This window comes from Triticum dicoccoides, chromosome 2A (genome assembly GCF_002162155.2).
Source record: "Triticum dicoccoides isolate Atlit2015 ecotype Zavitan chromosome 2A, WEW_v2.0, whole genome shotgun sequence".
Taxonomy (NCBI): Eukaryota; Viridiplantae; Streptophyta; class Magnoliopsida; order Poales; family Poaceae; genus Triticum; species Triticum dicoccoides.
This window is the reverse complement of record NC_041382.1, coordinates 34539553-34564113: the sequence shown is the minus strand read 5'-3', so window position 1 is coordinate 34564113 and position 24561 is coordinate 34539553. Positions and strand designations below refer to the sequence as shown.

The following is a 24561-nucleotide window of genomic DNA, read 5'->3' as shown; positions in this document are numbered from 1 at the left end:
GACGGGGACGGCGCGGGACGGGGCGGCGGTGACGACGGGGACGACGGGGACGGGGACGACGGGGCGGCGATGACGGGGACGGGGCGGCGACGGGAGCGGCGACGAGGCATATGGAGACGGGGGCGGCGGGCGACGGGGTAGAGAAGAAGAAGCAGATGAGAAACTGAAATTTTTGAAGTGTTTAGTTATATAGGATGGACCTTTAGTATCGGTTGGAGCCACCAACCGGTACTAAAGGCCTATTTTGGCCAGGCCAAGCGGCAGGAAGCGCACCCCCTTTAGTATCGGGTGATGGCTCCAACCGGTACTAAAGGCCCCCCTTTTAGTACCGGTTGGTGCCACCACCCGGTACTAAAGGGGGTGCGCTGGCGCAGGTGCGGTGCGGTAAGTTTAGTCCCACCTCGCTAGCCGAGGGGCGTCCGCACTGATTTATAACCCCCCGTGCGGTAGCTCTCTCGAGCTCCTCTTCAAAGCAGGCCTACTGGGCCTACATGTTTTGTGCTGCCCTGTGGGCCTACTGGGCCTTTGCGGGCCTGCATCCTGGCCCAACAATAGGTTGGGTTTCTAGTCATATGCAGGCCGCTCTGGCCCAGTAGGCGGGCTTTATTTTTTATTTTTTTGCTTTACTTATTTTTGAGTTGTTTTTTTGTGTATTTAGAATTTCTTTGTGAATATTTTTGCTTTAGGTACAAAAAATTACAACCTTTCTGTTAGTGCCCGTAGTTTTCAAATTTGAATAGTTTAAATTTTAAATTATTTGAAATTAGTGTGAATCACTAGTTTGTGAATAACTTAACTTTAAAAATCAGTAAAGGCATGAAAGAATTTGTTTGCACATAAAATTTCTTCGCGTTTCAAATGTCAAAACACATAACTACCCTAACTATTACAGAGATTCCCTCCTGGGAGTGAAACACAGAAGAAAGTGATGGTAGTGAAGCCGATCACATCCGAGATCTTTGGGTGTGAAACTTTTTCTTCGCGTGTGTTCCTTTGCGCCGTAACCATGGAAAATCTTCATCATTTAACGGGATGCTCGAGTCAATATTCACTGTGAATGGAGCAATTTCATCAAACTTTTCATCATCTTCTGACATGTCTGTCTTGTCATCCACTCCCACGATGTTTCTCTTCCCAGAAAGAACTATGTGCCGATTTGGCTCATCGTACGATGCATTCTCTTTCTTATCTTTTCTTTTTTTCTTGGCTTGGTAGACATGTCCTTCACATAGAAAACCTGTGCCACATCATTGGCTAGGACGAATGGTTCGTCTGCATACGCAAGATTGTTGAGATCCACTGTTGTCATTCTGTACTGCGGGTCTTCCGTTACCCCGCCTCGTGTCATATTGACCTATTTACACCGAAACAAAGGGACCTTCAAACCACGTCGATAGTCAAGTTCCCATATGTCCTGTATATAACCATAATATGTTTCCTTTACCGTCTTGGTTTCTGCATCAAAGCGGACACCACTGTTTTGGTTGGTGCTCTTCTTATCTTGGGCGATCGTGTAAAATGTATTACCATTTATCTTGTACCCTTTGAAAGTCATTATATTCGAAGATGATAACTGGGACAGCAAGTACAGTTCATCTTCAATAGAGGTATCATGCATGGTACGTGTCTGCAACGGCGAAACTCCTGGTTTGTTCACGTGTAATCCAGTCATCAGACCGCTCCGGGTGTTTGGAGCGTAGCAAATTCTTGTGTTCATCCATATACGGAGCCACCAAGGCGGAATTCTGTAGAACTGTGTAGTGTGCTTCAGTGAGAGAATGTCCGTCCATACATATTATTTGTTCCCCTCCTAGCGTGCCTTTTCCATCCAGTCTGCCCTTATGCCGCGATTCAGGAACACCAATCGGCTTAAGGTCAGGAATAAAGTCAATACAAAACTCAATGACCTCCTCATTTTTATGGCCCTTGGAGATGCTTCCTTCTGGCCTAGCACGGTTATGAACATATTTCTTTAAGACTCCCATGAACCTCTCAAAGGGGAACATATTGTGTAGAAATACAGGACCCAAAACGTTAATCTCTTCGCATAGGTGAACTAGGACGTGCGTCATGATGTTGAAGAAGGATGGTGGGAACACCAACTCGAAACTGACAAGACATTGCACCAAATCATTCTCTAACCTTGGTATGATTTCTGGATCGATTACCTTCTGAGGGATTGCATTGAGAAATGCACATAGCTTCACAATGGCTAATCGAACATTTTCCGGTAGAAGCCCCCTCAATGCAATCGGAAGCAGTTGCGTCATAATCACGTGGCAGTCATAAGACTTTAGGTTCTGGAACTTTTTCTCTGCCATGTTTATTATTCCCTTTATATTCGACGAGAAGCCAGATGGTACCTTAATACTGAGCAGGCATTTAAAGAAGATTTCCTTCTCTTCTTTGGTAAGAGCGTAGCTTGCATGACCCTGATGTATGTCGTCTTTTTCGTGCATACGTTGCTGGTCCTCCCGTGCCTTAGGTGTATTTTTTTCTTCCCATACACGCCCAAGAAGCCAAGCAGGGTCACACAAAGATTCTTCGTCACGTGCATCATGTCGATTGCGGAGTGGACCTCTAGGTCTTTCCAATAGGGCAGGTCCTAAATATAGATTTCTTCTTCCACATGGGTGCGCGTCCGTCAGCGTCATTTGGAACAGGTTGTCCACCAGGACCCTTTCCAAAGACCACCTTCAAATCCTTGACCATATCATGTACATCAGCACCAGTACGGTGGCGAGGCTTCGTCCGGTGATCCGCCTCACCTTTGAAATGCTTGCCTTTCTTTCTTACGGGATGCCTGCTCGGAAGAAATCAACGATGTCTCAGGTACACATTCTTCTTACAATTAGCCAAATATATACTGTCGGTATTGTCCAAACGGTGCGTGCATGCGCGGTATCCCTTGTTTGTCTGTCCTAAAAGGTTACTGAGAGCAGGCCAATCATTGATGGTCACGAACAGCAACGCCTTTAGGTCAAATTCTTCCCTCATGTGCTCATCCCACGCACGTACACCTGTTCCATTCCACAGTTGTAAGAGTTCTTCAACTAATGGCCTTAGGTACACATCAATGTCGTTGCCGGGTTGCTTAGGGCCTTGGATGAGCACTGGCATCATAATAAACTTCCGCTTCATGCACAACCAAGGAGGAAGGTTATACAAACATAGAGTCACAGGCCAGGTGCTATGGTTGCTGCTCTGCTCTCCAAAAGGATTAATGCCATTTGTGCTTAGACCAAATCATACGTTCCTTGCGTCATCTGCAAACTTCTTCCCATACTTTCTTTCGATTTTTCTCCACTACGACCCGTCAGTGGGTACTCTCAACTTTCCGTCTTTCTTACGGTCTTCTCTGTGCCATCGCATCGCCTTGGCATGCTCTTTGTTTTGGAACAAACGTTTCAACCGTGGTATTATATGAGCATACCACATCATCTTGGTAGGAATCTTCTTCCTGGGGCGCTCGCCCTCGACATCACCAGGGTCATCGCGGCTGATCTTATAGCGCAATGCACCGCATACCGGGCAAGCGTTCAAATCCTCGTACTCACCGCGGTAGAGGATGCAATCATTAGGGCATGCATGTATCTTCTGCACCTCTAACCCTAGAGGGCAGACAGCCTTTTTTGCTTCGTACGTACTCTCGGGCAATTCGTTGTCCTTTGGAAGCATATCCTTTATCATTACCAGCAACTTTCCAAATATCTTATCAGATACACCATTCTCTACCTTCCATTGCAGCAATTCCAGTGTGGTGCCCGGCTTTTTCTTGTCACCTACGCAATTCGGGTACAATAATTTTTTGTGATCCTCTAACATGCGATGCAACTTCTTCTTCTCCAAATCACTTGCGCAGTTTCTCTTTGCATCGGCAATGACCCGACCTAGATCATCAACGGGCTCATCTGATGCCTCTTCTTCAGCTTCTTCCCGCATTGCCGGCTCAGCTTCTTCCCGCATTACCGGCTCAGCTTTTTCCCTCATTATTGTATCATCGTATTCAGGGAACCCATGGCCAGGATAGCTGTCGTCGTCCTCTTCTTCTTCATTGTCTTCCATCATAACCCCTCTTTCTACATGCTTGGTCCAAACATTATAGTGGGGCATGAAACCGGACTCAAACAGGTGGACGTGAATGGTTCTTGACGTAGAGTAATTGTGACCATTCTTACAGCCAGCACATGGACAAGGCATAAAACCATCCGCTCGCTTGTTTGCCTCAGCCGCAAGCAGAAAAGTACGCACGCCATTAATGAACTCGGGAGAGCATCGGTCATCGTACATCCATTGTCGGCTCATCTTCAATACACAGCACCGAAAACATCAAATTAATACAATACATAAAGTTCATATATAAAGATCATACAACACTTAAATGCAACAAACAAATAACTCTCTAGCTAAAGAATTTAAATGCAACAACAAATGCGATCAAGATCGCAACTAAGGTAACAATTGATCCAACAGCATAATGATACCAAGCCTCACTATGAATGGCATATTTTCTAATCTTTCTAATCTTCAAGCGCATTTTCTCCATCTTAATCTTGTGATCATCGACGACATCGGCAACATGCAACTCCAATTCCATCTTCTCCCCCTCAATTCTTTTCAATTTTTCCTTCAAATCTTCATTTTCTCTTTCAACTAAATTTAACCTCTCGACAATAGGGTCGGTTGGAATTTCCGGTTCAACTACCTCCTACATACAAATATCTATGTCAACTTGATGGGCATAATTTGTCATAAACACGAAATGCAATGAATAGTTTTAAAAGAGAATATACCACATCCGAATCATAACCCGGACGAGGGTCGACGGGGACGGATATCAAAACCATGGCACTCTATATAACAAACAACGTATGGGTAAGATAATTATACGAGTAACTATATATCCAAATCACACAAACATCAATTTTTTATATAAAACTTCATGAACAAGAGGCTCACCACAAGGTGGTGCCGGCAACGGGACGTTGCGAGCGATCGACGATGGTTACGACGGAGATTTAGAAGGTACTAAGTAAACCACACCTACATATGCAAACTAAGTGTTATTTTTTACCTCAAATTGCATATAAATCAAATACTAGCACATATATATAATTCCTTCCAAATTACTAAACTCAAAAATCAATCACTATATAAAGCATTGCACGACCTAATCTAGCAATGAGAGATGAAAGGAAAAGGTTGCTAACCTTTGTGATCATTTGAATGGATGAGGGCCTTCAAATCTTGACAAATTTTGGGCAAAATGTGTGATGAGCTTGAGAGGAAGAGGGAAAAGAACAGAGAGGAGAGGGGAAAGGGGAAGAACAGAGCGAGCTCGGGTGGATGAAGGGTCTATGTAGGACGACCTTTAGTACCGGTTCGTGATACGACCCGGTACTAAAGGTGCTGGAGGGGCCCCGGACTGACAATATTCTGCCACCACTCACTTTAGTACCGGTTCATAAAGGTCTGCCACGAACCGGTACTAATGAGAGCGGCCCGGCTAGCGGTTGGAACCGGCACTAATGTACACATTAGTGCCGGCTCAAATTCAAACCGGCACTAATGTGCTTCACGTTTGACCCTTTTTCTACTAGTGCGCTAAGCCATGCAGTTAGGTCTTCTCCTCCAGTAAGCCATGCAAAAGCTGCCACATAAGTGCGTCATGCATTGAACTTATAAACTATAATTATTTTTACATTAGTCTATGCATGTAACGCTACCACATCATATATTCATGTTAGTCATCCTTCACATTATGGTTTGAAATGACATTTCTAACTATAATGAAAAAATATTCTATTTTTAGACACTTTCTTTTATTTATTTTCAAGCTTATACTTTTTTATGAGATTTAGTTATTTTTGTAAACTACTTATGCATTCTTTTTAACAAAGTTACCACAACAACGCGCCGGGAGAGAGTCATCCTCGCTACTCTATTTTAGAGTTACATATTGAATCCAAGCCATCTTCTGTTGCAAAACATTTCTTATTTTTATTTTCTTACTCTTTTTCTCCTTACCATGTGTCGTCTCTTTCAAATTATTTATTACAGTACCATCCCGCTACAACGCGCGGGATATTGTCTAGTTAATTAAGTTTTGACTACTTTTTTGGATGCTTCGGGGTCCGAGATTAGGTAAGCTATGGGCAACACTGTGGAGAAGAAACGGATCCACTGACAGGTTGTTTGTTCACTTTTGCTTTTGAGCATCCATATCACCGGAGAATAACCGCTAACTTTTTGTTAGCAAAACTCCTTCACTAACCATTAAGGGCATTTCTAACCGATCCCCTATACGTTACCGGAGTAAAACTCCTAGTGGAGTATATATACTCTACCAAAATTTCACCGTACCTAGCCGATCCCCTAATGTTAGCGGAGTAAAACTAAATTTGCACAGATTCAATCAAATTTGAACTGAAAGATGATGCATTTAAACATAAGTCCAACACATAAAGTTCTCGCAACCGAACATTAAACATAAAGTAAAACTGAAACTAAACTTAAACTAGTTTTGGCCGAAATGGAGTTCGAGCCAATCCTTCCGGGTGAGGCCGCCCTCGGTCAGAGCCAGGTCCAGGCTGGTGCCGTCGTCGTGGGGGAAGACGCTCCGCCACTCCTCGACGTCGATCTTGTCGTCGCCGCCCACCACGCCGCCCGCGTTGTCGCCCGCATTGCCATCGTCGTTGCCACCCTCGTCGCCGGAGATAACGATAACTTCACCATCATTGACGGCGAAGATCGCCCGCTCCGCCTCCACTAGCTCCGAGTACTGCCAGCGGAGCTCGTCCATGTAGGCCTCGTCAGCGGCCTCGGCCAAGTTGCGCCCCCTCGCCTCCCAGTCCTCCCTCACCATCCAAGCGGACACCACCCCCAGCTCCGGCGGGACGAGGTCGATCAACCGTGTGCCCATGGGAAAAGTGAGCATTATGTCGGGGCCGTCGAACCGGACCTGCCACCGATCGTATTCTATGGCCACAAGCTCGGCGATGTGGAAGGAGCCGACCCACATCCACTTGTGGGTCCTGCGGTCGGTGACTTCGGTCACCCACGCCCCCCATGACCACTGTCGAATGCCCAAGTAGGTCCTCCTCAGCGGCTGTGGCCGAAGGAGGTCTGGGAAGTCCTCAAACCGCGTGGGGGCGCGGCGGCAGGTGGATCGGCCGAGCGGCGGCGTCTCAAGGAAGCGGTCGTGAACAACGACCTGTGGACGTGGCGGCGTGGATCCGCGTTGCGGATCGGCAGAGGGGACAGGCGGCCACTGCGTCCGGCCATCAGGAGGAGGGAGGGCAGCGGATCAGGGCGGGGGTCGCGTCGGCGACATGGCGGGGGGTGGGGGGAAGTGGAGGCGGGGGAGAGAAAGAGAGAGTGGGGAAATTTACTTGGCCACCGCAAGCCGGAGTAAATATAAGGAGAGGATTGAGGATGGAGTAAAAAATTTACTTCACTAACCGTTATAAGGGATCGGCTAGGCACGGTTTAGAGGAGAAAAAAAGGCAAATATACTCCCTTATGGCGAGATAAGGCATCAGTTAGAAATGCCCTAACAGAAGCACTTCTGGTGTATGATTGGTTGTTTCTAACAACAGACACCATCTATTTGTTTTCACCATCGTTATTTGTCTAGTCTTTCAGGCGATATGGCCGGCAAAGATATATTTAGCTACACGGTCATAAAGAAGAAGATATATTTAGCTAGAGTTGTTGGGTTTACATGCATCTGATCTGAGGTTGGATGGCTTAAAATGATATAATTTATTTTCTCTTATTTACGTGTAATCTTCAAGGTCATGGCTGACCGAACACCTTGGCAGTCTGGTGCCATCAAGTGAAAAATCAGTCATAACACGCAACCTTCTGGAAAAGTATATTCAATAAATAATCTATAATTTGAAGCACCAAAATGTTTTAAAGAGAATATACTTCTCGGTTCAAAACATACATAGCTTTCTACAGGTGCAACTCCAGGAGGGTTTTACCATCTTAATTTTGAGAAGTATTCCAAGCAACATTTAATGACCTTCTAAATTCCTTACAAGCTAGAACATCTTCCAAATAATTTGATTGCATCTGTATGCGCACGGGTGTTGGATTGACCTAACAAGGCATTAGACCCTGCAAATAGCATAGAAATTGGCATTTGACCCAGATGTGTGCCCGTCGTGCATCCGTCGATCCACCTAGCACCCTCCACCCCCGTCCGCCTTCCTCGTTGCTGATTCGTCATGGTCGTAGCGTTGTTGTTTTTTTTTTGTGGGCGGCGCAGCCCTGGCCACCGCAACCTGTGTGCAGTAAATATTGAAGGAACACCAGTAACTTCCCCTCTCCCTTCGCTGTCTTTTGTTGGGCCAAAAAAGTGTGAAAGTGCATCTCCATCTTATTCTCGATACCATAACATTTCTTCACTTTCCGAATTAGTACCACTAAAACTCCATAGGATCAATGAAACTTTTAAATAGTCGCACTCATAAACCCGGGTATCATGAAGCCAACTAACATAGAAAATATGGACAATTTGAATCGCTTGTATGATTACTGGTACATTGAGTGCACTGTAAACATCATCCAAACAAGTCCAGAGGGCTGTTGGTTTTTGTTAAAGAAAAAACTTCCTCTGTATAAAACCGAGAGTGAGTATGAATTTATGGATGTTTTAATTGGACAAATGCATATCTAATAAATTTCTAAAAGCTATGGAAGGACCTGAAGATGACTTTCGGCTTCAGTCAAAACTTGTTACGTTCATTGACAATGCAATAGTTGTTCAATGATTAGAGCTAGCCAGTAACCATACACCTCTTGACCATTAGTGTTCTTCCATTCACCACTCGCCATGGCCGCCAATCCCTCCAACTTCAAGATCACTCGTTATTTTGGTCCACCATATGCAGAGAACGCCAAGCTTGACTTCAACCACCTTTACTTGCACCAGATCTTTTCCGGGCCAAACCCAAACCAAGAGCAAATAGTTGCTGGAAATCCCACGACTCGGTTTGGTAAGACAGAGGTTAACAACTGGCCAATATATGATGGTGTTGGGCCAAATGCAAAGCTCGTTGCCCGGGCGCAAGGCACGCATGTGAATGTCAGCGGCTGGTACACCTCATTCACGATGGTCTTCGTGGTTGAAAGGTTTGTAAGTTGGCCCATATTTATTATTTGATGTGCATATGGTACATTTTCTGATATTGGATGTCGTATTTTATTAGTCTAGTTACTCTTTTTTGTGCGAGGAATGAAGTTTATAGTCCATGGGTATTGTTGGTTGTTGCTTAATTACACGCTATGAGTAGAGCCTCACTCGTTTGTTTTGTGTTAGGTTGCTCTCGAACATGATATATCTGTGTGTCTGCGCTATTACACAGGTTTAAGGGCTCCACGCTTCAAATAACGGGAACAACAATTGAAAAAGATAGTGAATGGGCCATTGTTGGCCGGACAGGTGAGTTTGTAATGGCTCGTGGTGTCATAGCGAGAAAAGTGCAATCAATACAAGATGGAGAAAGGCACGAACTAACTATCGACGCGATCTGCCGCATGAAGGTGAGGAGATATGATTGTCCTTCATTTTGGTTATCTACATTTTGTATCCATGCAAGTATGACTATGACTGTGTGCATCGTATTCGTATGCAGAGGACGAGATCATCCCCTTTTGAAATAAAAAATGCAAGTATGATTAGATAACATCAATCTCTTGTTCGTGTTTTCAGAACCAGCCCATTCATACAACGCTTGGACCATGGGGTACCCAAGGGACAAACAAACATGACATTCAGGATAAACCTGCACGTCTATATAGTGTGGAAATTCGGTATGGCAGTCTCATTGATGCGATCTCATTTTCCTACATTGACCAATCTGGGCAGTTTCGCACAGCAGGTCGTTGGGGTGGAGGCGGTGGGAAAGAAACTAAGGTTGGTATTCTTTGATTCATTTGTTTTCTCATGAATGTTTAATAACAAAGTTTTGACGCTATTTTACCAACATTCTGAAGCCGCTTGATAGGATTTTTCTTTCTTTCTTTTTATTCATGTGATGTGTGTTGCAGATCCAACTAGGTCCCGGTGAGGTTGTGAAGGAAGTATCCGGGACGGTGGATGGCGGTTTCGTATCCTCACTTAAGCTGGTCACCGACATCAGAACATATGGACCTTTTGGAGAAAAACGTGGCACCTCTTTCAGTGCACCCGTGCCCCTGAATGGCCACGTTGTGGGATTCTTCGGGAGTTCAGGCGCAAAACGTGACTTAGTGAATTCCATTGGTGTTTACACGGTCTCTTAAATCATTCTTGAGCAGATGATTACATGCATCATTGTAATACAGATACAAGGATAATCATCTTTCTTCCCGAAAAAGAAAAAGAATGACGCTGGCGCGTCTGCAACCTCGCACGGAAGCTCACCTTTTTCCTCTATCTCTTCATCAATCAATGCATAGGGCTATCTTTATTTATTACTCAATATAGGTCTAGAAAAATATACATCAAGCCATCCGAAGCCACCACTCACACCTACAAAACTCGATAATGTGGAGTGCTTTCATTTTTCATATCTAAAACCGGACCCGACGCAGATCCATCCACATAACGTATCGGAACCCACAGCCGGTGCAGCAGACCTAAAGCGTACTCCACATGCACACGGTTTTAGACGTCGCCATCATCATCGAACCGCTGACCCATCTTCAGAAGAGAGATCTGCATCATCCTTGCCAGTCCGTCCATCCGTCGACGCCACCACGGCGCCACTGCCCCGCGCTCGTCCGTCCAGACGTGAAGATCTGTCATACGAGGGGGAGGGAGGGAGCGATCTGATCTCTCGTCCCCTCTATCTTGTTGGGAGAAGAGCTCTTTTACTGTACCTTGTCATCAATATGGGCCGTCTGTTCTAGAAATCCAAGGCGTGACGAGCTCTTCTTCAGCGGCAGCTAAGGAAATTAGATGCGGTGCGTATTTCAGAAGCAAACCAATCGACGGGCTCTATAGATCAACCAAAACACAGCATCTCCACCGACAGGGGCGAAGCTAGCAATCTGGCATGGTTTGCCCAACGCCATACCTAAACTGCCGTGAAAATACACACTCCCTCCATTCAGAAATGCTTGTCATCAAAATAAATAAAATGGAATGTATCTATACGTATTTTAGTTTTAGATACATCCCTTTTTATCCATTTTGATGACAAGTATTTTCGGACGGAGGGAGTATATTTCTGAATTTGCAATCCAATATCTAAGAAGTAAATATGGAGAGACCACCATTATTGGGATGAAGGTTTTAGAAAACCACAACTCTTGCAAAGTTTCCCACTTTACCATAATTTGGGCACAGGTTTTCAGGTCTTCAATTTGACTAATAAAAAATGTATAATACGACCACAAAATTATATAGTTAGAAACTTCATTTGACGATGAATCTGAAGATAAACTTTTTGTCAAAGGAGTATAATATATACTCCCTTCGTCCCATATTAGCAGTTGCTCAAACGGACGAAGGGAGTACATGTTTCCTTAGTCAAAGTTACGGCGTTGCGCTAGGCTTTCCGTAACATATGGCAATACTAGCAATCTGGGAGCTCAACGCCAGATTGAACGTCACTGGACCACAAAGAGTCGGACTGAAACCTTTGCTACCGTTTTCCTTAATAAAAAGCTAAAGTTTCCATAACAGAGAAATGCGTCCGACAATCACATGGCCAACTGACAGTGAAATTTGTATCGCAAGTCACTAAGATTACAGTCACCAGGGACATGTCCAGGAAGGAGCAACGCAAGAAGCTCAACAGCTACTACTTAGAAAGAAATTAACCAACATGGCCATTTACAATGCGCTTCCAAGTGCTAATCATATGTACGCGGCAAGGTGGTTATAATTTACTCAGAAAGATCAAACTGGCCAGCATTTAATCCTATCGTACACATGTCATGTTTACATGCCTGAGTGCCTAGGTCACCGGAGTTAAGCAAGACTCAACAAGCAGCTCCAGAATCGCCATGCACCGCTAGCTTTTCCAACTGTATCATGGTGTTAGATCCAACATGATCGCCCAAAACTTTAATTCACAGGAAACTCGTGCCTAGCGAAATATCAGCAAAGTTGGAAAGGATCTGCGCACGGGTAGTCCCAATCTGCTGTGCGATGTCAAGCTGCTCTTCCAACGATAGCATCTCATAGCTACAAATGTAGAGGGTAAAATGTGGATTAGAGAGGCATGAGAAAAAAAGCAATACGACTAAAAAGAACAACAAATGTTCTACAGCAGAGGCTTTAACAGGCTAGACCAGTGAGAACTGGCCAGCTTGCAGAGGGTGTATGGCAATCAGTCAGACGTGATATTTGGAGTGTCTGGTTCTCAGAGCTGACCTTTTTTTTTTTTACCAATCGTACTGATCTTTTACAATCTAATTACTCTTAATGTTTGCAGCTAGAAATTTCAACTTGCTGTTCCCTATCTAGTCCTATCTAGTATCTACCACCACTACCCTTCTACCGGCAATAGCAGCATCCAGACACCAAAGATCAATACATCTCAGATCTTGGCTTGAATGGAATACTTGTACTCCTTCCGTCCAAAATAAGTGTCGCTGATTTAATTAGTACAGCGACACTTATTTGGGGATGGAGGGAGGATTTCTTTACATGAAGAGACAATGCAAAATATTTGGAGAGTGTAACAAGATGTGCAGAGAGCATAAGGGCCGCATAAGAAGTGGTAAAATAATATAAGCTGATGCGTGGAAGCTTCACTTACTGTGCAAGAAGCTCAAAGTCAATGACGTTATCTGGTCCAGGATGATGTGCCTTCCCGTTGGATTTAAACTGCCTGAATGATCTTGGGTTCAGGCCACACACGTGGGGGACGGCATCTACAAGCTTCCTCTGTAAGCTCTGAAGCCGGCGGAATGTCAACTCATCAATAGGCGCAATGCATCCAATACCACCATCCAAAGTACCAAAAAGAAGGGCAAAACGATTCGTCTTCTCAGATGCCAATCCTGGAGAGGGAAGCATCTGCAGCCTCATAAACTTGGTCAGATGGGCTCCAACATGAAACTCTGCTCTGGAAAGGAGCTTCTGCCCCTTCCAGCTCTCCACCATTTTGGGAGCATAGTAGAAGATCTGCATGATGGTATTTGTTAGAGTGCAGTAAATAATCAGGTGGACAGGGGGGCACTTCCATGTTGCACTATATCCAACTAACTCAGGTGTTCAACAGGAAGCATATGCTGTACAAGTCAATCAAGTAGTATCCCCAATTATATTTGCCAACAAAGCAGACAAGCTCATGCTGCTCAGCAATATGTCGAATATCTTTAAATGGTAGTAGATCAACTAACCATTGGCAGAATAGGTGGGCCAAACTGGACTACTGCAAAGTACCCAACCATAACATATTACCATGAGAGCGACTTTAAATGACATTTAACAGTAGTAATATAATTATTTCCTTGATTCCGATTACCAGATGATTTTCTGACATCAAGTACTAGTTCAAAGAGAGGACATCTACAGTTATCACTTAACATGTTCATGTTTAAACACTGGTAATGAATGGCCCTACCAAAAATAATATCGCAGGAACCAGTCCGGTAGTAAGTGATAGTTTGATGCTTCAATGATTTTTTGATTCAGTATCATCAAGAACTCATCTTGAAGTAAATAACTAGCAAATGGATCAAATAGTACAGAATGAACACTGAAACAAACCAGTAACATAAAAGATCATAAGAAAGAATGACCTGCAAATTTTTATCAGAGTCAGAAACTGCAAGGTTCAGTGTGCTTCCATCAATTAAGAACTCAGTTGCAAAGCAATCTAGAGATCCAAAATCTTTTGCAAGCAGAGTCAATTGAGAACCTTGCTCCTTCCAGCTAAGAAAATATACGCTTTTATGGATATCGCCAAACAAAACGAAATTTTTGACCTGGAAATTTAAAGAATATCACAGAACTGCACAATTGCTGCATCTCGTATGCAGAATCACAATATAAACATGTTATTAAATCATGCAACAGCCTACCTTAAGATACAAGAAAAAATGTATAACATCATAATGAATATGAAATCAAACCAGTTGGGCAATACATAGTATTCAAATCTGAAATGGATAACAATTATATTATGTAAAGACTGCAAATTGCTGGACCATATAATTTGCCAAGAAACAAATATTAGGAACCACAGCATTGACAGAGGCCACAGGTGGTGAAGTCAACATGGGACCCATAAGAGCAGAGAGAACGCAAGCAGTTGTTAGCCGATGGCAAAAGGCTGCTGGGAGGACAAGGAGATTAGTTCATCACAGAGCATGCATCTGCTCGCAGAGCTGAGAGCGACTAGTTGGAATGACTCGTTAAGGTGCAATTCAGAGCATCTGCCAAGCAGAGAAGCTCCAAAGCACAAGTCCAACTAGCTCAAACAGCAGGCCTAAATCATAACATGCCCTGTGAGAAGCAGAGATGGCAGCAAGAAGAGCGACAGCGGTGCACGCATCCATTGCTGGGAGGGGCGACAGTGTGAGCAGCAGACAAGCTGCACGGATGAGGAAGTGGGTGTATAATACTGGGTTTGAAGTTTAAACTTCACATGGATGTAAAACATGTCCTCCTGTACTCGTGCATTTTGCTTTCTATAATAAAATTCTACAAATGAACTCCATGGAATTTGCAAATTTCAAAAAATGTCAATTTGCATAGGAAATAGCCCCACAGCAGACAGTCTCTGAGATGGGAAATACTACGGAGGTAAGACAATGGAAAACTTTGAGAATCTGACTGGATTCCAACAAGCCCATTCATTAAGCATGGCATTTCAGCTTACTCTTTCAAAGCCAGAATAGATCTAGCTGAAGCAGAAAAGATTAATGGACGAGCTCAGTATTTATTTCCCCTTACTAAGTTGTCCTCAAAACACATGAAAGAGTTGGAAACACAAGATTTTTCTATTTGTATGAGGGACTGAGGAAGGTTGATTATATGGATAAGCATTATATGTGGGCACTGGAGAAAATGATGCCTAGAAAAAGCAAAACTATACGTAAGCACCTATTAAGTGCTAAATCCTGTAAATGGAACCAATCGTTGTGCAATACTCACAATGTTCAAGCTCACAACATGCAAAGGAGCATCATAGAATGCAACAGCGGTCAATTCAGAACCAGTCCATTTGCTCAATGTGATCTTTGGACCAGCAGCTATCAGCAGATGACCTTGAAGTGACGCAACAGCTGATACAGCGCCTTTACTCTCTTTTGAGTAGACTTCTGTTACCTGGAATTAATCTTTACATGTTAACAAATTAATATAGTACTCCCTCCGATCCAAATAATTGACAATGGCTTAGTACAATTTTGTACTCCCTCTATCCCATAATATAAGAACGTTTTTGACACTATGAAGTTGAAAACATGCAATAGCAACAGAGTTCCCTTACAGTACCAGATTTTGGGAATTTTCACTTTTAGTGAAAGAGAACAGAAGCACCCGTCCTCTGGCAGCTACGTCCTCCCCTTGAACATAAGCAGTCCCAATGGCCATCAGGGTTTCATTTTCCTTGGTGGTTGTGTTCTGAAGTGGAAATGCAGAACCTTTTTGTGAATAGAAAATACATATGAACATTTGGTCACTGAAGTTTGTGATCAGATAGATTTTAAGGCCAAATATAGAAGCTGGCAAATATAAACGTAGAAGCTGAGTCTAATTTTGTCATAACTAAAGACTGATATCTGAACTAGAGCAAGTCGAAACAGCTTTTAATTTGTTTTAAGTATGGAAGGACAAAAGAAATACATACATGCAATGTAACAATGCGCACAGTCAGAGCATTTTCAAATGATTGCATCGGAATAGTGGACCTTGTCTCCCAACGTCCACTAGGTTTCTCCAACTCTAATACGCGAACTTCAAATTCCTCAACAGTATACGTTTTTTGCAGGTCATCAGCACTTGTAGCATCATTATCCATGTGATGAACCAAATCTTGATCAGCCATAATTGACAGAACTTGATTCAGGGGGCGAACAACCTGCAGAAATATAAAATGAGCAATTGAACTAGATAAGTAAGCACAGTTTATTATGTGATGGTACCAGACAATCATAATCGAAGATGGCAGTAACGGAACAGTGTTACAAATTATCATTGGGAACAGCGGATACAGACTACCACTTACAGGAACAGACACGATAAGTGGATACAGAGACTGCTCGGCATAATATGTAACCTGATGAGGGGTACCATGCAAAGGGATCTGCAAAGATGCAATTGTATGAAAAGGCTGCAACAAAATCAGATACAACTTACGCATACCTAAACAAATTTTACCTTTTGGACAGGCCAGTAGTTGTCATAGTTATATGCTTCAGGCAGTTGACATATCTTCAGAAAACCCTGTTAAAACATGAAAAATCACCAATCTTAAAATGTCCTATTTCTTAAAGTATATGGGAGAGATACAAATATTCAAACAACTCCTTACCTGTGATGTAACATATATAAGCCCATGACAACAGTTTACATTGTGGAGAACAGTAAAGGCTTCAATGGGACCATCACATAACTGCAAAATGGGACAGCTTAGATAGGACCACACCGATGACTAGAAGCAAATATAGTTATAGTTGAAGCTGCATATAAATGCAGATTTCCAGTTGCATAGTATACCATACAGATAACAAAACAAGATTTGAGAAACACCACATCAATTTAGATCATTTTGGTACTTCAGAATCAACTTAAGCCTGAAGAGTTGTGGACATATCTCATCATGCAGATAATAAAAAGGAGGTTCCCGCAAGTGAACGGCGTCGTTCGCTCTGGGATGCTCCTGGGAACGAACGACGCAGTGCGCCCTGCTCATCAAGGCCCCACACTGTTAGCCTATTTACTCACAGAGAGTTCGTGCCAGAAACCATTCCCAGAGAACATTCGCTCATTACCATTTCCGGAAGAAAAAAAATGTGGCATATATGACCATTTAAATCTATGCAGAAACAAAAGAAATGTTTAACCATTCCGATGTCAGCTAAGGTGGCATTGTGGTGGTTTTTCAAAACAGCCTGTTTATTTCTCAATCCAAATTTAAAGTTAGTTGAAGGACTCTTTCAATCAGATGTAAAAGCAAAATCTTGCTGCAATCAGTAAAAAAACAAAGATAACTAGATTCCACGTCCGAGCACAGCACATTAAGCAACAGCAAAGTGAGCCTAACTAGGGAACTATGCATTGTCTAAAAGTGTTGACTCGTGACATTAGCAGCATTCAGAGAGCTAGAGGCATGCAGGTGAGATTGCTTTAGTTGATTTATACTCCATCAAATTTGGAAATTACTATACATTTCAACATGCAAAGAAATTAAATAGTGTGAAATACGTGTAAACAAGCATTCGATCGTAGATTGAAACAAGAAACGGGGTCAAATATGTTGAAGTATATTAGGATTGCCCAACCTTCTCCATCGGTTCAAACTTTTGCTTCTACTGGTTGGTACATGAAAGTTAATATGATATTAGAGCCAAGAGATCTTGGTTTCAAGCCTCGGCTTTCGCAATTAAATAAAGAAGTTCATTGCCCTCTTTCTGTCCATGTTTAGGCCTTATCGAGCCACACGTGAGAGGGGGTGTTGGAAGTATATGAAACTTAATAAACACTGCAAGACAACAAAAACCTCAGCACAACAACGACATACCTGTGGATGCACCCGAAATCGTTGTCGACAAACCATAACCCAGACTGGCCTCGTGCCACTAAGAAACAATCCCTCATAACCTCCAACATTGTTAAAAATTGTGATTCTCGGTCGTGCAAGACTTGATATGTCTTCTCGTAATGTAATGTCAACAGAAATTCGGTGAAATCTCAAATTTTTTAGTCTCGAATCACTGGCACTGGCAAGATCCACAGAACCAGCAGGTGAAAATGAATTGTCTTTCACATTACTCTCCGAGTCTTCATAGCAAAAAGCATGGTAGCACAAAAATGTCCCATCGTTCAATAAACCAAAAAGGAATGGGCGACTGAACTGGCCAGACCATCTATGCATTGCAAGCTCAACTACCTGAATACTATCCGCTGCTTCTTTCTTTAGAGAAATTTTAGTGTCATCATGTCTTCTTTTTGAATCAACCAAAAGAGCCTCACCAGAAAAGAAACTTTCCAGAGAGAAAACACATCTGAAACTAGGCACTTCAAAAATTTCTAGTTTACCACTTTCATAACAAATGATGCAGTATATATCAGACTGCTCCTGAGATGAACTACCACTGCCATCAATCGGTTCTACAATACCACTAGATAGCCATGCATCACTACGTGTCTTTCTCAGCCATGGTTCAGGACCTCTGTCACGATAAAGTGTACACGCAGATATTTTTTCGCTTGAGCTTGTAAAACTACTGGGAACACTGATAGAAAGAGCACAAGTAGAATGATCTGCATCAGAAAATGAAACATCATGTATTTAAGCTGGATCTTTCCCTTTTACATGATCTCTTTATCTATGAACAAATCTTCACAAAATATACGTCTATTTTGTCTGAGAACTGAGATCACCCTTCATTCCATCCAAACCTCGCCTAAATTCACAAGGTAGCACTGAACTAAGGATTTGAGCTAGATCTTTCCCTTCTACAAACATGTCATGATTGAATACGCAGCTTTATACATATATATTTATCTAATGAGAGAGCACCAGCTTGCTAACTTCTATCTTCAGCTGTAAGGAAACCTTCGCATGTTAAAGTGCACTAAGCTATACAGAAGCTAGATAAGTATTTTGCACCACTCACCTTTCAATTGCCTATTCAGTCGCTACTATGATCTATATATAACAATTGTTCTGGAACAAGTTCTCTCACACTACTGACAAATTTGGCCTCTTTTACTATTTGGTTAACTTAAACTTCAAAGCTTGACTGAATTTTATATATAAGGCCACAGCAAGAAAGCATAACTGAAAAATGATGGACTAGTGGATATACTATACCTCCTACAAGAAGTTGAATAGTTCCATCAACCATCTTCAAAAGAACGTATGGATCTGCAACGGAAGCAGATGCCACTCCAAGAGGCTCAGAACTTGAAGATGAAGATTCTGAAGAATGCGCAGTAAAGTTTAGCTCTTGTGTCATGAAAGAACCATCAAGCACACGAGCACCCATGGCGTATACCTGTATGACACGCCGCCTGCAAAGATTCAAACAAAACCAGAATGATAAAGGCTACTAATTATTAATGTCAAACTGTCACGAACATAACTCAATATTAAATTATAAAAAACTTCATTTATGATTCTAGAAAGATGTAAAATACTACAATCTAAGATCATCTCCAGCTGATCCCCTATCCTATTATTCCAAAATGTATGCCTTACCCCAGAAAGACTAACCAAAACTTTATACCATTTCAAACCTAAGTTTATATTATATGTTGGTGATGCTCTAGTTCCCTAAGTGTGGGAACATTAAATAACATGCTTAAGTTTTTGGACAGCACATGTGCATTAATCTCACAAGGCTGGGTTGTCACACAAAAACTGTGCTACACCTACACAATGACTGAAGATATGAAACGTATAAATTAAGATAAATAATATTAACTTCACAATTTACAATTTTACTCCCTCCATCCCGAAATTCATGTCGCAGCGGCGTTTTTCCAAAAAAGTCCTTGTTTATCCGACCGAACCCGCGGTCCAGTCGTCTTCTCCACTGCTCAGCTCCACCACATAGTTCCCCCACGACGCCGGCGACGCCGCGCAGCTCCAGCACACCGCGCCGCCGCGCAGCTCCACCGCTACCCCGCGCGACTCCACTGCTCCCTAGCGCAGCTCCACCGCTCCCCTTCCCCGCGCCCCTAAATTTCCAAGCTTTCCCCCCATCGCCTTTCGCAAATCCGGCACTTGCTGCCATCGATTCGCCGCCCCCACAACAAATCCTGGCCACCGTCGACAGGGGAGAGCAGGCGGAGAAAAAGGTCACCGGCGCCTGCCTGGAGGAACCAGACGAGTGGTAGCGGGTGGTGGCGATGCACGATACGGTCAGGGTCAACCGCAACAAGCTGATGCGGGTCGCCGGCGAGGCGGCCGTGGCGGAGTTCTCCGGCGTCGCGTATGCCAGAGCGTCGTCGAAGCCGTCCAACGCATCCGCCACCTCGTGTCGTGGAGCGTCGTCGACGAGGCCGGGGCTGGCGCGGGCGGCCACAACTACAAGGGCGCCTCCGTGTGTGCCGTGCTGGCCCACCTGGCCGGCGGGAACAGCTGCCACCTCTCTGATCTGTACGACCCCATCGTCGACCTCCGGGTTGTACGATCCCTCTGCCTCTGTTGGTGTTGTGCAATTCCATCTGCTGCTGCTGCTAGTGTGTGTCTGTCTAATTATTTCCACTCATGGATTATCATGTGTGAATATGATAATCATGTCTATCTAATTTTCTCCATTCATGGATTATCATGCTGGTGCTGGTGTGTGTGTGTGAGAGAGATTTTGACCTGAATTTATCATGTGTGAATAAAATTTATCATGTGTGAAGTTTCTTTCTTTCTGCATGAATGAATGGATACTGGTGTGCCTATGTGTAAACGAATGGATACTGCTTGAGTTGGAAAATCAGTGTAAATCTACTGTAAAAATTCAGTACTCCTACGCTAAGAGAGAGATTGAAATTGAGTACTCCTAGGCCAAGACAGAGATTATGTTAAAAATTCAGTTAAGCAGGCATGGTACTCTTATTTTGGAGTAAAAATTCAATTTAAAAGTCAGTTAAAAGTCCAGTTTTAGAGCTTGGCTCCTGATCTGACTATAAAGTGTACTGCAAGCTTATTGCTAGCAAGTTCAAAATTAAGTAAACACATGATTCAGTGCACACTTGAATACACATGATCTGCTTGTGCTTGTGACTGACTTGGACACATGATTCAGACACACATGTATTCAGACACACATAGCATGTCTGAAACCCCTAGGAAATCATTTGCATATTGTCAACCGAGTAATAGCTGCATCTTCCAGGATAGTAGTGTGGGCCTCCTAATTGGTTGTAAACCAAAGCACTTTGACATTTTCAATCATGAGTAAATCAGAAACTAGTCTCAGCTTTATACCCAAGCTTTATATGTACTCCACTTTATACCCAAGCTTTCATTAAGTAATTTATGTTTGCTTATTTTTGTTTTTTCTCTCTGCAGCAAATACTTTGGCATGGTACAGTTTGACCAGCCACAGGACCTGATCAGTTAACCTACTCCTTTTAGTCTGCATCAAGGTACAGATCTTTTAACTGAATTTTAACAGTCTGGTGATGTTTTCACTAAACAAAGCCATTTTACAGAAGTTGCTGACAAAATATTTATATGTACACCATGGTACCATAACAAGGATATACGCACAAAATATTTATATGTACACCATGGAATCAATGGGCTGCAAGTATATGTATATGTGCTCTAACTGAATTTGAATGATTCACATAACTGAATTTATATGTACTCCTTAACTGAATTCTGTAACTAACAAACCTAGCTCTTGCAAGTAACAACATGTTCAAGATCAAGGCTGACAGTATAGGAAAAAAGCCCCTGTTCGTTTGGTTCAGAGCTATTGTCGATATGCATTCTGATTGTGCCGTTGATTCTGACAGTATGTTCTGACAGTATGAAGTTTGCTGTTGATGTGCTTATTTTAACTCTAGGTGGGTGAAAAGCTACTGCATAGTGTCTCTAGTAAAATTGGTTGATAGCACCTCTCTCTCAAAGAAAAAAGAGTTAGTTGATCCGTCAGACCGCCGTCAATACAAGCAGAGGGTTAGTTGACCTGATCAGCTCTTATCCCCTCTTCCACAAAGTCCTGATGGACTAGTGAAACATGTAAATGTTAACAAGTGCAGTGTCCAGAAATCTGTAAAGCCAACTCCCTAACTATTTATCTTTGTATGCTCACATGACAATCTGTACCATAACATGCAATGCAATCTTCAGAAAGAAAATGACGACTGTACAATTAGTACGTTAGGTTATCAACTCTTGTTCACTGAATTCTGCTCAAGGAAACATTGCTGTTTAACAAATGTAGGTGAAAGTTGGGCCCCTTTCAGTTTCCCCCATGGGTTTTGGAACATGGGCATGGGGCAACCAGCTGCTTTGGGGCTACCAGGAAATCATGGATAGTGAACTGCAGGAGTGTTTCAATTTGGCTCTGAAGAATGGCATAAACCTTTTCGACACCGCCGAATCTTATGGAACTGGGAAGTTGAATGGCCAAAGCGAAAGGCTGCTCGGCAAATTTATCCGCGAGTGCCAAGGTTTGATTATTGGATAGCATATGCTCAAAATGAATTCAGCAACTATGAACTGACGCTTATTCCCTCATTTGATCATCATTGGAGTATTTGCAAAAAAGGTAAAGCAATCCAAGATCAGCTAGTGGCAATTGCTTAAATTTACTCAAGGCCTTGCTATTAATTGAAAGCCTTTAGTTAGCAGTAAATCAATTTCACAAATTGTCAGGTAGCAGTACTCTTCAGAGTGCAAATAGCACCAGGCAGCAGCAGTCACGGCGGCAGTCAACAGCAACAACAATACAGGCACGGATCAGCAACAGCAGCACAGGCAGAGGAGCAGTAGCATCAACACGGGAAGAGGAGCAGCAGCAGCAGCAGCACGGGCTAGCTCCACCGGCGGCAGGGGAGAAACAGCCACGCGGTCACGCAGGCAGAGAAGGAGCACCACGGTGGCGCATGGGACCTTGACGAGGAATCACGGGAGACCACGGAGGACGCGCGTGAGCTCCTGTCCACTGGATCATGGAGGCCGGCTCCGGCGATGCCCGTAGGTGGATGACGGCGGGAGGGACCGCGGTGGCGCACGGGAGGCAGCTCAAGGTGGACTAGCGGGAGCTCAAGGACGATGAGAGGGAGCTCCTGCTCCACCGGATCGTGGTGGGAAATTCCGGCGACGCCCGCAGGTAATCGCCGCGGGAGGGGATCGCGACGGCACAGGTCTGGGCGACGGCGGCGGCGTTGAAGGTACGTGGCGACGGAGGCGAAACACTTCCTGGTGGACGGCAAATCGCGCAGCTTGGCGGCGCCGGCCCCTGGAGACGCACGAGCGACGACGGAGGAAGAAGACGGGAGTGGAGGGACTTGCTTGTGATTGTTTTGAAACTACGAGGGCTTTTTTATAAAATTGGCAATGAACTACGCCTGCGACATGAATTACGGGACGGAGGGAGTACATGTTTGAGATTGCCGAGAAAAAAATCATGGAAAAGCATGGAAGCACTCCCTTGATTTTCTACTTTCTCATATGAAACAAAACCTTCCCATCGGTCTACTACATAGTTGTACATCGAGTAAATGCAATGATAAACTAGACAACCTCAGAGTTGAGTTTGAGCTGATTTTACGGGACCGTGCAGACCAGGTAACCAATCACCATCAACATGCCTTGGATCTGTGCTGACCTGGTGGGCTCATGCAGTCCTGGGCAGCCAACAGCCCAAGATATATTGGTTGTGTCCATTTTACTATAAGACCACCGAGGTTTTTAACATGAATGTGTAGTGATGTATGAATTCCACAACAGATGGTGCCAAGCAAGTATAAGTAATTGAATACATTAAAAATATTAAGGAGCAGCATACCTTCCGAACAAGTTACCAGCAGCAATGGTTGCCCCTTGAACATAATAATCAACTGTTTCAGTAACTTCTCCTAGATCATCACCTGTCTCAAGTACCTTCCATAACGTAATAATGGCATACAGTCAGTAATCACTTCATCATAAGAAATTAAAGAGGATCAAGCACAAAGCCACAAAGGCAATAAACCAAATACATATGTCAAAGGCAAAATGATGTAACATGAAGAAAAAACTTGGAAAATTCTAATTTTGAACAATCACATAATACAGCACGAGAAAAAGAAAAGGTCTACTTGCTCCTGGAGTTTCGAGACAGCATAAGAGCATCTCCCCTTACCCTAAAATTCCTTGATTCCCAAAAACCTGTCTTTTGGGGACCATCCCCTATGCCGGCCTTTGGCTTCTGTGTGGGGACTTCAATATGATCTACCTTGAAGCCGACAAGAACCGGAACTTGTGTTAGAAATCCTTGCAGCAGTCAGTCAATGAGTCAAGTCTTTTCCTTAGGTAGTAAGCTAGTGAGTCAAGTCTGTGTCTTAGGTACATGTCTGTGGGTCAAGTCAAGATGTCTTAGGCTGTAAGAAAGCCACTGAGGTGGATCTGTACTAGTTAATTTCAGCTATAAACAAGGAGTGAAGGCTCACCAGCTGCATCCATCGCAGCCCAGAAACTAAGTCCTAAAACAGAACCTGTGCTAGTTGCTACTAACAATTGGCATCAGAGCTGGTTACGGTGAGGATCCTGAGAGATGTCAGCTTCAGGTCAGGGTGCTGCAGCTCCCCAGCAGCGGCGCCATTCCCTTTTGCCACCACGAAAGAGGACCGCGTCACCGTATGTCTTTGCCACTGAAGTTGATGTTATTTACAAGCAAATTAGCACCACGTCATCACCTCGCCTCCCTGCCCAAAAAAAAAGGTGG

General features: G+C 43.5%; 1 protein-coding gene across 1 annotated transcript in view; it reads right to left on the bottom strand.

Annotated features, from left to right (window-relative positions):
- Positions 1–11685: 11685 nt before the first annotated feature.
- LOC119352970 (probable cleavage and polyadenylation specificity factor subunit 1) overlaps positions 11686–24561 on the bottom strand; it is a 22963-nt gene continuing 10087 nt past the window's right edge. The window contains exons 15-26 of the mRNA XM_037619555.1: positions 23644–23738; positions 18993–19192; positions 17697–18439; positions 16488–16568; positions 16334–16399; positions 16182–16259; positions 15804–16034; positions 15449–15577; positions 15107–15280; positions 13750–13935; positions 12762–13129; positions 11686–12184 (exon numbers count right to left, since the gene is read on the bottom strand). Of these exons, the coding sequence (XP_037475452.1) occupies positions 12070–12184; positions 12762–13129; positions 13750–13935; positions 15107–15280; positions 15449–15577; positions 15804–16034; positions 16182–16259; positions 16334–16399; positions 16488–16568; positions 17697–18439; positions 18993–19192; positions 23644–23738 (2466 nt within the window). The 3' untranslated portion in view covers positions 11686–12069. The remainder of the gene's footprint in view (positions 12185–12761; positions 13130–13749; positions 13936–15106; positions 15281–15448; positions 15578–15803; positions 16035–16181; positions 16260–16333; positions 16400–16487; positions 16569–17696; positions 18440–18992; positions 19193–23643; positions 23739–24561) is intronic.